The 14,582-nt window shown below is 39.7% G+C and overlaps 1 protein-coding gene across 2 annotated transcripts; it reads left to right on the top strand.

Annotated features, from left to right (window-relative positions):
- Positions 1–658: 658 nt before the first annotated feature.
- mapre2 (microtubule-associated protein, RP/EB family, member 2) lies at positions 659–14,451 on the top strand. 2 transcript variants are annotated; one of them, XM_078263975.1, is made up of 7 exons: positions 659–731; positions 8,882–9,009; positions 9,676–9,821; positions 9,956–10,172; positions 10,861–11,009; positions 12,657–12,815; positions 13,046–14,451. In XM_078263975.1, exons 2-7 carry the CDS (start codon positions 8,889–8,891, stop codon positions 13,142–13,144), a joined length of 891 nt encoding a protein of 296 aa, XP_078120101.1. In that variant the 5' UTR covers positions 659–731; positions 8,882–8,888; the 3' UTR covers positions 13,145–14,451. The 2 variants fall into 2 exon arrangements, with proteins under 2 accessions (XP_078120101.1, XP_078120100.1); XM_078263974.1 differs by lacking the exon at positions 659–731 and adding an exon at positions 6,798–7,092.
- The last annotated feature ends 131 nt before the right edge of the window (positions 14,452–14,582 follow it).

The raw sequence follows: 14,582 nt of genomic DNA on the forward strand, positions 1-14,582 counted from the left end.
TATTAAACATGGTCATTACAAATTCATAAGAACCCAAGGTGCCCTCTTTAAATGTCTGACCAACAGTCCAAAACCCCAATTATTCAATTTATTATCATAGAAGATTAAGAAAACTACCAAATAATCACATCAAGAAGCTGGAAAAGTCAAAGGTTCTCAGATATTAAAAATGTATTAACATTTATTTTTTTATTTGCCATTCTGATTGATTGAACCGCTGTAACAATGACTATCAATTCATCATTCAATCATTTTGATATATATATATATATATTTTTTTTTTTTTAGATATGGGTCATATATATATGCGTAATCCTCTATTATTATTTTTTTAATAATTGCTGTTATTCATTTGATAGTAAAATATTTTATATTTTGGTGGATTTAGCCCATTTTTGTGTTGAATAAATATTTAGTTTACGGAAATATTTTGCGTTTCTCTGTGGGGGAAAATGATGTGACACCTTATGAATACATCCTATGTGTGACACAGAGCGACAAGACGGAAAGCTGTCGGATGTTCTGAATGATCAACGCATCAAGTCGTGATTGGTCAAACTTACTACAGATGTCACTAGCGGGCCAACCAGCTGGGACACCGATGAAGCGTTGTCCAATCAGCTGCCCTCTCTCAGCTCATCGTCTAGTGAGAACAGGCGTTTGAGGGTGGGGCGACTCAGCCGTAAAACAGCATTTTTAACACATTGTAACCTGCGGATCGGAGTTCACTGGTAAGTCAGATTTGTTTTGCTGAACAATTCCAGTCTGTAATTTGACCTGAGACGTGCAATATGGTGTGTAAATGCCTATGGAAAGCCAAACTCGGAGCGTATTTACGTGTGTGCCGGTGGTTCGTATGGTGATGTTACCCAGGGGTTAGGGCATATGTCGGCTGTCACTATTCTGACAAAGCCGGAACAAAGTTAGCTTACGTTACTGTAACTCGGCGGTTAGCTGAACAAGATGTGCCACCGTTACTGTAAGTAACGTCTGGCTTGCTAAAACACTATTCTTTTTTTTTTTTTTGCTTTGCCGTTGTTTGACTCTGTAACGTTACGTATGTAGCCTGCTTTCCAATCGTTTCTCATTTAACTGGCATTCCCAACACGAAGCTGTGTTAGCTTCATTCACGAAAATCACTGCTGCGAGCTGCTTCGTTGCGGAGTTGTTTTTTAAATCTCAGAAATTGGCAAGACTGCCTCGTGTTTTCCTCAGTTAGCTATTTCTGACCAGTGGCGTGCACTGGGACCGACGAGAAGAAGAATGGGTGACAATGGACCTCCTTGGTCTTTTGTCTTGAATGCAAAATTGTCCTTTTCCAATGCCAAAAAACACCCATTTTCTTTACACACATGTTGTATTTAAAGGAATGGCGTAAAAGATACTAATGTAAAATATGAGAAAGCAGTGCTCCCTGGTCCTGGCCCTCCCTGTCTTCATTTTGATCAGGTTAGATTTGGTTTGACTAGGTCCCCCTGAAAGTGTTTGTGCAAAGCCCTGACTCTGTAAACCCTTCTCTCTTTGTCAAGGATATTTTACACCCTGAATATATAATATCCTTAAATAGCTAGCAAACCATGTAACCTGCCCAACCCACAGGATAACACTGACCTTGCTATTTTTTTAATCTTGAGGGCTGGGTCTTCTGGGTGGAGCGGACACCCCTCACCCACCCACTTGATTACCCTGTGCAGGCTAAAGCCTGGTAAGATATGAATGTAGAGAGCAAACACAGCGCTGTGTTTGCTCTCTTTTCCTCTAATCTGAAAGATCTGATCCGTTGTTAACGACGGCCAATGATTTATTGTAGCCTAACATACAGCATTAACAGCTGTCTCTAGAGACTGTAAAGCAAGCAACATGAACGTATAAGCAAAAAAATTATCTTGCTTGCATAATGTGTTTCTAGTCTGTTACCCACCCGATTCTATCATAGCTACTTAAACCCACTTACCCCAATCAATTCTGACAAATTCATCACACTCCACAACATTCGTGGTGTGTATGTGCATTGAGGTAACTGTTTCCCAAAGTGACAGCACTGGACTTTACACATAATTTGTCTGGCATTTCATTTAGTTCATTCTTTACCCCTGCAAGTTGGGCTGCAGCATATTTATCTATAGCTAAACTTTAAGTCCAACGGTTTTGAAACATTTAAGGCAATGTTCAGACATTATCACTGTGTAAAAAAAAAACACAGCACCCTAAATCATTTCAAGCTCGGGTTTGTTCTGCAAAAAGGTGGAACCTGATTTTCTGCAACACAACATCATCTGGTAATGCCAAAGAATTTCTAATATGGGAAGAAGTTCCACTCCCTCGTTACTTCCGGCTTCTGAACTAGTTGCAGTTCCACCAGAGTTCCACATAGGGGGCGCTCACAGGCCAGTGCAGAATGAATGGGACTCTATGGAGCTATACCCCTCAAAATCCACTTTTCTCAGGATATTTGTTGTCTAGTAATTTGAATGTTGCATTCGAAAGGGGAGGCTAAGAAAATACACACTGCTGGGTGTTAGATTTTTTTTAAAGTCGCTTTTTTGTTCTAAAAAGCCTTTTAAAATGTCAATGACGTCATACACATATACGGCCAGAGATACTGCTTTACGGCACGCTCCTTTTTCTCTCGAGGCATCGACAACACAGCTGACAGGTTAGCCTCTCCCTGTTAATACACGTGCTAGCAATACGTACTACCGGCAATACGTCATCCGAGGGAAGCCAAGCCCCTTTCTGGGGGGAAACAATCCCGCGTTCCGACGACAGAGGAAATGTAATTTGTTCCAAACTTTTACTTTAAACAACAGTTACTACTGATGGATAGCTAACGTTAGCTTTAGTGGGAGGCTGCTAACAGTTTAGCAGCATCAGACTGTCGTCTCCAATTAAATCTCGGCTTATAGATTGAACAGTTGGTTATTAATAACAGGTTGAATAATTACAGACGACACTCTGCCTAACAATAGTGATTTAATCAGATTTGTATTTCTACATAAGCAGTATGCGGCCACCGTGTTGGGTCATTGATCTACTGATACAGGGGGAAAGACTGAGGGGACATGACGGCGATCAACCTTAGTTTATTAAGATATCATGAACGCTCAGGTTCAGGCAAAGTCACACAATAAACATTAGACATGTGTATAAAACAAACCATCTGTTTAACAAGAAAAAGTCCACACACATTTGTCAAAATTTGGATCCAAACACACGTCAAATTGCATTTCTATCCCCCAAAAGGGGGCGCGGCCTCGACTTTTAGCGAAGTACCCGTATGTGCCGGTAGTAAGTATGCACAGCGTTGTGTTTAACATTCCTGGTGGATTACTTTTCAACATTGTAAAATTCTAAGTATTAAAAGCCATTATGTAGCTGTTTTGGCATCTAATAGGCCTTCATTTTCATAGTTATATTTTCCCAAATTGGACTTGGATTGTATTCAATGATCTCACTCGTACCCAAAACAACAACGCTGTGCTGAGATTAGTCTGAAAGCCCGGAAATACATATAACAGACCGCTATGTCTTTGGTTTTTCATTTTTGAAAAATAAATGCTAGCCCTTTGTTAAGCGCACCAAGGAGGACAACCCCTCTACAGGTAAAGTCATTATGAAAAACAGGCAGAGGGCATGTGTCTCTCATGTTATGGCCTATATCTAATTCTTAGGCTTCACAGTCTGAACATTTGTTTTAAACAGACAGACATGCATGCTTTACCTCTGTGGTGACACTTAAAGCCCCGTCAGACTTGAAAGTGGCAAGTTCATTTCAATAACAGCCTGGCAATAGCTTTGCTGCCCAACTTAGCAGTGGCACAGTATGGGGAATGCAGTTGCTGCCCATGTGAACAAGCAGCACAGATTTTCCTGTTTTCTTGCTGCCCTTTAAGTTTGACCAATTTATTGTAGCCGGTCACATTTTTGCTGCTTGCTGCCAGATACAAAGTGGACCTGTATGCTTGCCATTGTGTGATTGTGATCAGACCAATTTGCAGCAGTTGTCACTTTGTCTGAAAGAGTATTTAACATTACTGTTGTAGAAATGTAGCACTGCATGCATCCAAATAAAAACACTTAATAGAGTAGCTTTAATGCACATTTCAGTACAATGGTGAATAATTGCAGTCACAGTCAAATTATGCAATCTGTGGCACATATATCCTCTTTTCTGACATGACATGAAGATTTAAATTATGGCCATAATTTCACAGCAAAACACGGTTGGAATTTGAAATATGTGTTGAAACGTCTTCAAAGCATTTTAGAGCTTTAGAAGAAGGCGACTTCAATAAGCTGTGGCAATACACATACAGTACGGAGAATAAAAATCCTGTTGAATAACCATAATAGGCTAAGTAAGTGTAGTAAATATTGGAACTGGTGTAAGACAACTCAAAAAGGAGGTAAATAATATTGGAGAAAATGAATGATGGTGATGCTTTAGATCGTTTGTTGATCTCAAAAAGTCTGTACCTGCATTTCTTTAACTGTCTGTGTTTTAAATTTCACATCAAAACTAAAAGGACTGTCATAGAAGGTTGCCTTTTTAAAAAAAAAAAGCAACAAAACAAGTAAAAAAAACTGCAGGGAAAAAATGAAGGCAGTAAAACAACTTTACAGAATAATAGAAATGCTGTGACTTTGCGCTGAGGCCTTTGCTGCCGGGGGGGTCAGGCTCCTGACAGCAAAGGCAAAGCTACATCAGTAGAGTTAAGGGCTGTATGATTTGCTATACTTAATGCTTAAAATCCCTGTATAAAAAACAGCTGTGTTGTAATAGCTCAATGTTGTTATGTAGTTGTGTCATCAAATCAGTTTTTCATCATGCCTGTTAAATACATGACCTGCTGGTCCACACACAGTAGCTTCTATCAGTATCTCTGATTATACCATGTTAATATAAGTTGGCCTCAACTCATTTTAATACTAGGGGTGTAATGATCCATGGGACATTTGGACCGTTGTCAGTCTCACAATTTGACAAAATAAAGTTTTCATTTCAATACAGAAAAAAAGAAGTTGTAGCTGAGAATTCACCCCTTTTTAAATGTAGTACAAGACTTGAATGAAACGGTGTAGTTTCTCTGAGCTTTTCAGAGCGGTTGCTCAGCAGTAAATACAACACACAACAAAAGCAGTGTTTCACAATATAAAAGCAACAGATGTAGCAACACAAACAGGAGATATCTAAGCAACAACAGCACTGCAACACAACACCATGTGTGTGTTGAATTGAGATCTTTGGATAAACGATAAAGCATATTGTAACACCCCTGTGGATATTTCTAAATTCATGCACATTTTAGAGCTACATGATTAGTCGGTTAATCGATTCGTTGATCGTCCACAATTTTGACAATCAGTTCATTATTTAAGTCATTTGTGCAAAACTGTACTGGTTCCAGCTTCTCAAATGTGAATATTTGCTGGCTTTCTTATTCTTTTATGATAGTAAATTAGATATATTTTGGTACAAACCGTGTGTGTGTGTATATATATATATATATATATAATATGATGTAGTTGCTGTCAGCGGTACCGTATGAACAGAAAATATTTAGGTGAATCCTTGATAAAAAAAACAAAATAAAAAAACCTTGATTTTATGGAAAAGAATCGATTTTAAAAATTGTTGCAAAAAAAAAAAAATCACGATTCATAGGATTTTTTTCCCCACCCCGATAATTTACAGGTTATTTTCTTGATTAAATTGTGAAAAATCCATGTCACAGGTTCCCAGAGTCCGATGTGATGTCTTTGTCCGACCAGCAGTCCAAAATCCAAAGACGTATAGTTATCTGTCGTCAAAAAACTGGAAATATTCACACTTGAAAAGCTTGAACCATGCACAATTAATAGATTATCATAATTGTTGCTGATAAAGTTCGTCAATTTAGAGCTTGGCAATATGACGATATTGTCAAAACAATAGAAAAATGTGTATTGTTTATATTTTTCTATAACGTTTCTATTACGAAGTGGAAAAAAACAGCGGCCGAACTTTGTAATGGCAATATTTACATAATGTAGACGACGCTTTCCGTTCTGATCCTTGCACATTATGTTCATTTTGCACTCAAGTTCTTAATAAAATGAGAAAATACCAGTTATTTTCATTAATCACAAATTTAATTCACACAGGAGTATATAACCATGTGGTTATTTCATATCGACTATTTATTTGTTGATTACCAGCAAAACGTGCTATATTGTATAATGTATAATGTTATCCAGATGTGAGATGACCTAAATCTGAGTAAAAGATTTTGGCCATATCACCCAGCCCTATGTCGATTTACTAATTGATTAATCATTGAATTAATCGACTAATCATTGCAGCCCTACAACATTTTAGCAGTTGAACTGATGTGTTTTTATGGTGATATTGTAATTGATTGATTTATATGGTTAGTAATCATCAAAACATTTTACTGCACTTCCTCATACCATGTGTTGCAATTCTTTTCATCAGCACCACATGTATTAGGATCTGCCTGCTCTTCTTTTTAACCCACATCACATCTATTGTGTGTTGTGATTTAATAATCACCTAAAGATTTGAAGGGGAGGTCTGGGTGGGCTGCATTTTCCTTTTAATCAAATGCATACTTCCCAGGTGATTGGGTATTGTATTGTCTCTGAGTATTTGATGAGCTGCCATAAAGTTGATCTGCATCTCAAAAGCGACGGGCATTGATCTGACCGGTGATGATGCTTTTTTTTAAGCACCCGAGTGATCAATGAAATTTGGAGTACTGAAATAGCCCACCATAAGGAAGAGGCAGACAACCCGTCACGTGGTACAGGGTGCAGCGACGTCATTAGGGCAGAGATTTGTGGAGAATAAGCAGACAAGGAAAGAGACCCGGAGGTGCGGCACTTTCTTAGCATTTGCATCGTTCCTGTTGTTTTTTTTTTCCTGGCCAGAGAGAGAACAGATTATCTGTTCAACATTTTAGAGACCCAAATGCCCGGTCCCACCCAAGCCCTTTCCCCAAATGGAGAGAATAACAACGACATCGTCCCGGACAACGGAACCAACATCATTCCTTACAGGAAAAATACAGTGCGAGGAGAGCGCGCCTACAGGTAAATCAGTGTAATGATCCGCATTTGATTTCATGTAAGAGCAAAATAATAATAAAAAGAGAAACACTGCTGCAGACAGAACCCTGCATTCCGGCCTGTTCCTCCTCCTCGTCGTGTGTTTGGTTTTTGCTTTGCACCCATCCGCTATTCTCCCCTGTTATCTCTGTCTCCTGTCATATTAGCCCTCTGTATGTGGCGTAAATCGCTCTTAAATTAGCTTAAGCCCTTCCTTTGCTGGTATATTGCGCCCAGAATTATAGCTGGCACCAGTATTATGTTGTCAAGTGTTTTGGTGCGCAATGGCACTAGTACGTTTTGGAGGAGTGGATCGTTAAATGACAGGAATACACAGACAGCCGCCGCTGCTGCTGCTAGTATATTCCCCACCGTGACATGACACTTCGCAGCTATCTAATAATCCCTAATATCACGATGTGCGTGTGTTTAAGGGGGAGGGGGGGTGACGTTTGTAATTTGTGAAACCTCTCACGACCTGCTGCACAAGCCCGATTCCCCCCGCTGTTTGAATCCAGGCATCAGCCCAGCTCCGGTGTCGGCTGGCTATCCCTGCCCGGCTAACAAAGCATGCTAGCAGCACATACATCCGCTTTGTTGACATGACATCGGCTGGCCCAGTTTCCTTCCTTCCCAGAGAATCAGTCAACCGATGATCTGCTGCTGCAGTGTTGTGATAGCCCAACTTCAACGTTGAAGGGTTATTATTATTACCCTGCATATACTGGTGTCGGCTTGTGGATAGTGATGATGATGATGATGATGATTTAGCATGATTTAACACCATATCAGTCGCTTAAAAAAAACTAATAAAGAGGGGTGTTTTAATGCAGCTGGCATGCTGTTCCCTACTGTTGAATTAAGATGTGCATTAAAGAGGAGTGCACACTTCATTAATGTATATGATAATAAATATTTCTGAGCATTACTTTGTCACATGTGCTAATATACAGACCCTGTACGCATGGTCAAATCGGTTACATAATGGACTTTAAAGGACTGACTTCAACTTAATTGCTAATGTTTGTTAAAATGGGTCAAGATATACATTGGTGGTCTTTAATATACTTGGCTGTTCTGGTATACCACATGTTTGGGAAACACGGACTGAGGCCCCTTCCAATGTTTCTGTCACTAATGACATTTTTAAACAGCTGTTTAACTGCTTAATCTTTAGTTTAAGCATCAAAGTTTGAGATGGCACATGGTATGCTTTTGGTTTATAGACCTGAACATCCCTTGTGTAAGTGGTGCAGGTGCCCTGGAAGCAAGCGGGTAAAATTACAACATCTTTCCTATACAGCTTTGCTATGGCTTATTTTTACCATGCAGGTAAAATCAGATTAAAAGATCCCTGGCACAAATTCAAAGAGGACCTACAAGGTCTGCTACAACGTTAGTGTTAATATAGCAAAGGTGCACTGCTAAATAAAAAAGGTGTGTTACCACCATACACCATAAGTGTAGAGATACTTTAGTCCAGTCTGTTTCTCCATAGATTTGAATAGTACTGAAAATTACACATTTTTCACCGTCCTGCACCGGAAGGTTAGTTTTTTAGTTTATTATTATTTATTATTGTATCATTACGGTATGTTTTGTGTGTACACTGTGTACAGATTGAGAGCTGTAACAATTAGTCTATTAGACGATCTTTAGATAAAAAATGTATCAACAATTTTAATAACAAACCTAAGGTATGAGGAAACGGCACCTTTTGATTGTAGATGCATCATTGCTTTTGTTTTTAAGTGCTGTTGTTTTTCTGTTGCAGTTGGGGGATGGCAGTCAACGTATATTCTACCTCAATAACCCAGGAGACTATGAGCAGGCATGACATCACTGCCTGGGTTAACGATCTTGTCTGCCTAAACTATACAAAAGTGGAGCAGCTCTCCTCAGGTACGAACGGAATGAAATACTTCTTTCTATCCTCTTCTCTCTGCTTGCACTGCGAATGTCGAAGCTGTGGGAAGCATGTTTTAGAGATTAGGCTACATCTTCGCCTGTAGAGCACAGGGTTCACATAATTCTGTGTAAGCTGGCAGTTAAAGAAACCTGTGGAAACATGCTCACCTCTCCCTGGCAGAGAGTTGTCTATAAATAAACGTGTAGCCTGCCATGTTTCCTGCTGGGACCAAGTAATCCAATTTCAATCACTCTCTGCCCACAGAAACACAAACACACCTCCCTTTTCTTAAGTTGTAAACTACTTGTTTGATGCAGATTACCTCTTAAGTGCTTTCTAGTTTGGTTTATGTGAGTTTTATCTGATAGCTGCAACGCTATCAGGTTGAGCTGGACTGGTGCCCTCTTTTTAAAATGGATAAAGGTCTAACTAGGCCTCAGTTAATAATAGCTATGTTACCAAGAATCTGCATTAATAGTTATCTTTTTAAGGAAACGGGGTCATTGATCTGGACTTAGAAAAAGCTCCCAATCTTTTATTCTGCTTGATTTTTGTCGTGCAAAGGCAGGCACGGTAAATCCCAGTCTGTTTCTGGGCTCTAATTTTCAAGCAAGGGATTATGTAATCAACTAACTTTTTTTTTTTTTAACATCTTTTAGGAGCTGCGTATTGCCAGTTAATGGATCTGCTCTTCCCTGGCTGCATCAGTCTTAAGAAGGTCAAGTTTCAAGCTAAATTGGAGCATGAGTACATTCACAATTTCAAACTGTTGCAGGCATCTTTCAAACGGATGAATGTGGACAAGGTAAGTTTGCTTAACCTGACTTTAATCCCTGTTCAAGGTATATGCAATTAAATTCTTGCTCCACACTGCTTGTGCTTTGAGTACACTGCATGAATTTATATTTTGATTGTCTTTTTCTCTCTTTTTTGTTTCAGATTATTCCTGTGGAGAAACTGGTTAAAGGCAGATTTCAAGACAATCTCGATTTCATCCAGTGGTTTAAGAAGTTCTTTGATGCCAATTACGACGGTAAAGAGTATGACCCAGTTGCCGCCAGACAGGGTCAGGATGCCATTCCACCACCTGACCCTGGTGAGCAGATCTTCAACCTGCCAAAGAAGTCCCAACATGCAGCCAGCTCCCCTACTGCAGGTGAGCTTCATCTGCTGCAGAAAGGAAAGTGAAGGTTATGTTAGTTGTAGTTTATATCTATGACGTTCCACTTCTGGGATTGCTCTTGTTCTGCCGTAAATTCTGCCGGATGTCACTCTTTTCGGATGTCCCGTTACCTTCCGCTTTTATTGTGTTGTAATTTAAATTCCGGTGGATTTATGAGGACTATGGTTAACTGCTCCTCAGATCTCTGCAGGGTAAATCCAGACAGCTGGCTAGATTATCTGTCCAATCTGAGTTTTCTGTTCCACGACTAAAACAACCTTTGAACGTACACATGTTCTACCAAAACAAGTTCCTTCACGAGGCTATTTTACAGCAGCACCATGGCTCCGCTCGGAGCTTAGCACCGCCCATGACGATTGTCATTGGTTTAAAGAAATGCCAATAAACCAGAGCACGGAGGAAGGTCTGGCAATGCAAGACTATGTTAGTTGTAAACATTTCTTTTGCTATGCAAGTATATGTGAAATGTTTGCAGACACATGGGCATGTTTTCACATGTATGTACCTGGCCCATGGTATTTATTTTCACATCAACAACTCAAGTGATTATTATGTCCAAGCTCAGAACACTGTTGTGTAATATTCTTTGAGAGAGTTACTAAGTTAATATGACGGTGCAAGTCATCCATCTCTGAGTAATAAACCTTTTTATCTGCCGTAGGCGCATCAAGGTCGAGCTCTACAACCCCCAAGTCCGCAACACCAACATCCAGACCCTCGTCAGCCAAAAAGATCCCTGCAATTGCAACACCAACTCCTGCCAAAGGAGAGAAAGAACTGGAAGCACAGGTCACACAACTAACTGAGCAGGTATGTTTATAAAAAAGCTCAATTCTGACCACTGACAGCCAACAAACCGGATGTCCCTTACGGCCTTTTTACAGTCGCCGCAGCCAACCTGCCGCGCGCCAATGTGACATCAGCATGAATGAGCTCCTGGGCAACTGGATGTCAGGACTCTGAGTGACTGCAAGTCTCTCTTGTAAACTTACTGGGTTAAGATAAGTTCTTTTATGGTGAATGAAAGGCTTGAACCGACGAAGTAGGTCATCGAATCAAATTGAAACATTGACATCAATGCTGCTGCCAGTTCCATAGACGGTATATAAACTGGACCAACAGACCCCGTTGCTCTGGACGGAGACCAGTGAAGGATATTAGAAGCACTTTTCCGGTGATGGCTGAGCGTTACTGCGCAGCCTCCAACTGAGCTCGACGGCGAGCGTAGGTATATGTAAGGAGATAACATAGGCACAGGCTAATTATTGCTAACTAAAATGCTAGTTAACATTAGTAATTAAACTTAAACAGCTAATGTAAGTTGAAACTGCCTGCGATCGTCTCCTGTACTGTACGGTAATTCCTCTACTATGCGACAGTAAGTCGCGTGGTTATGACATAATCGTTAGCCTATTTTTACAAAAACGTCTGAACTGGCTAACGTCCCACTTGACCAGTTCTGCCATTGTTTACCTTTTTCTTCTTCTTCTAGTCTGTAGAAATGGCAAAGTCGGTAGTCTTTCCTCATTAGCGCCACCTCTGTTCAGGAGAAGACTGCAACTAGTGACGCGACCACCAAGCGCGAGTATAAATAGTTACGGCGCTCCCATGACGTCACACTGGTGCGAGACAGGTCGTCTGCGGCGAGTATACCGCACGTTTTACCTTCCACTTTCTTTGTGTTGGCATTCTAAACTCCGGTCAATTTATGAGGACCTATCCACATAGGTCTGCATCAGTAAAACAGAAAAAGTAAAAATCCAAGTGCAGACACTGTACATGGCTGAGTAGGAGTCAGTAAAATAGAAGCCATGTCATGTAGTTGTCCATTGTGCGGGCCAGCAAGTTTTCTGAAAGTGAGCTGGAACTTGTTTGTCGTGTGACCAGTAGCCAGTAAAAAACCCCAAAGTATTGAATTTATAATGGTACCAAATGAAGAGAATGCAGTTTTACTTGACAAATGATTAAATGGATCAATAGATTATCTAAACCATGATAAAAAGGTAAAGATTGAGTTTCAATCCATAGAATAATCAATTAAGCAACATACTCTGGACGTCTCCAGTTACATGCGACGTGTACACTTCAGACAACTTTAATTGATATTTTTATAAAAACGATGTATCAAATGACAATGTGAAATGGGTCAGTCATAGTTCTGAACCTACAGAGAATTTTAACCTGAATGCATCCAAACAAATATTATAAAATGATTGCAGGTTTAAACATTATTTCTGCTGAACTTTTAATTGATCTAATACATATCGAAGTCCTTTAACATGCAACAGTTTTATTAAACTCTTACATCAGTTTAATGCAAAACTGTGTGTGTTACTCATCTGATGGTTGTATTTGTGACTGGTTATTCTTCGCCCTTTGTCACTAACCAAAGTCCACATATTTGTGTGTGTTTTGATATTGATGCTAAAAATAATCTCATGAATTTAATATTTGTAGATGAATACATTAAAGTTGGCACTGGAAGGAGTGGAGAAGGAGAGGGACTACTACTTCAGCAAGCTGCGAGAGGTGGAGCTGCTGTGCCAGGAACATGGTGAAGAAAATGCCCCGTTTGTCGAACGGCTAATGGAAGTCCTTTACGCTTCAGACGAACAGGTCAGTCTGTGACCCTCGATTGATCTAAACAGGATTCAGGACAGTTGGAGGCTGTTTTTTTCCTGACCTAGATACAATGTTGCAGCAGTGTATGCCAGTAAAATCATGTGAAAGTTATTGAGCGGTTGAAAGAGATAAGAAGTCACTCTTTGTGTATAATCACGTGTGCCTTGGAGCATACTTCAGTAGCACTAGTATTAAGCTTGTCTGTTGTGTGTGTCTGTTTTTAGGAAGGGGCAGAGCTGGCTGAGGGTGACGGACAGGAAGTGGACCAGCAAGCCCATGAGGAGGCGTCAAATGATCAGCAGGAGGAACAGGATGAATACTGACTGCCATCGTCCCTCACTGCAGTCAGACCCCTCCTTTTTAATATGTGAGAACTGTTAAAGGATTTTCATTTTTTCCTCATGGTTTATTCTTTTGTTCTCTCCAAGACTGAGCACACAAAACCACCTCCTGAATAGAAGCACCATCACCGGTTTTTATTTTTTGTATCCCTCTGCTCACTGTTCGATGTTTTTTGTGACTTTTGGTGAACGGCTGTGGCAGGTTTGTGGTGACTACCTTCACCAGCAGAACACGTTCAGACCATCACAGAAGTTTCCAAGGACTGTGTGGGTGGAAAGTCAATTCAAATCCTCCAGTAGACGTGATGAAATGCTGAAGTTTAGACAGGTAGCTGTTACCTGTCAGTGCAAGTGTTAACTTCCCAGCTTCTCTCCTTTTCAATCTTATTTTGTTTTTTATTTTGCATATCAACAATATTAATCACAAGAATGCAATAAGCAAAGCCCTGAAAGGGCTCGTAGTAGCTCTTATTTAACCTCCTTCCATATGTTGCACTGACATTTGACTCTGTACTGGACAATCTGTCCATAGACCCTCACCATATTTATTATTATTAAGCCTTAGGAATAGTGCGAGATTCTGCATTGCATCCTCATGAAGGAGGACAATACAGTCAATGAATTGTGAATAAAATGTAGTATAATGCCATCTTATGATTGTTTGACAACTATCCTCACAAATTTCAGATAATCAGTGTGCTCAACAATGTGTTATTCACACCATACAAAGTGGTTTGGTAATAGAGTTAACTTGGTATGCCATGAACGTTTGGAAGGAAGAAACATTATTGTGGACTAGTCTTATTACAATGCAGCATTTTAAGTTTTAAACCTCAGCTGGAACTTGTGGTCTGTTCAGATTTCAGATGTGTTTTGTTTTTTTAAACCACAGGTCTTAGGGAGAGTCGGTTCACTGAGTAATTTGCCATGCTATATTCCAGTAAGTACATTGTATACCCTTTCTTAATATTGCATTTACTAATATTGAACTGGGCAGTGCACCATAATGATTCAGTTATATAGTATTGTATAAATGAAAAGGAATGTAAACATGTACTGTCAATAATTAATGAATGGTAAATGTGTTTTTTTTTCATGTCCCACTCATTATGCATTCCCCCAAAAAACGTGTTGCATGTTTGCATTTTATTTGTGAATAACTTGACCTGCTTTTTACATATTTAATAAAAAAAACAGTATGTTAAGTGAGCTTTTTGTATGTTTAACCTGCTATTTGAAAGATGTTGAGATTCGGATGGATTTGCTGTAATAAAATTACATTTTGAGTCCATGGGAGTGTTGTCATGTCACTCCAACAGCAGCAACTAGCCTGGTCAAAGTTATCAGAACTATATTAAGTTATGTGCTGCAACTATCAATAATAATATATGCCTTCAACTGAGGCTGTTTTTCTCTATTC

This window comes from Sander vitreus, chromosome 12 (genome assembly GCF_031162955.1).
Source record: "Sander vitreus isolate 19-12246 chromosome 12, sanVit1, whole genome shotgun sequence".
Lineage (NCBI taxonomy): Eukaryota > Metazoa > Chordata > Actinopteri > Perciformes > Percidae > Sander > Sander vitreus.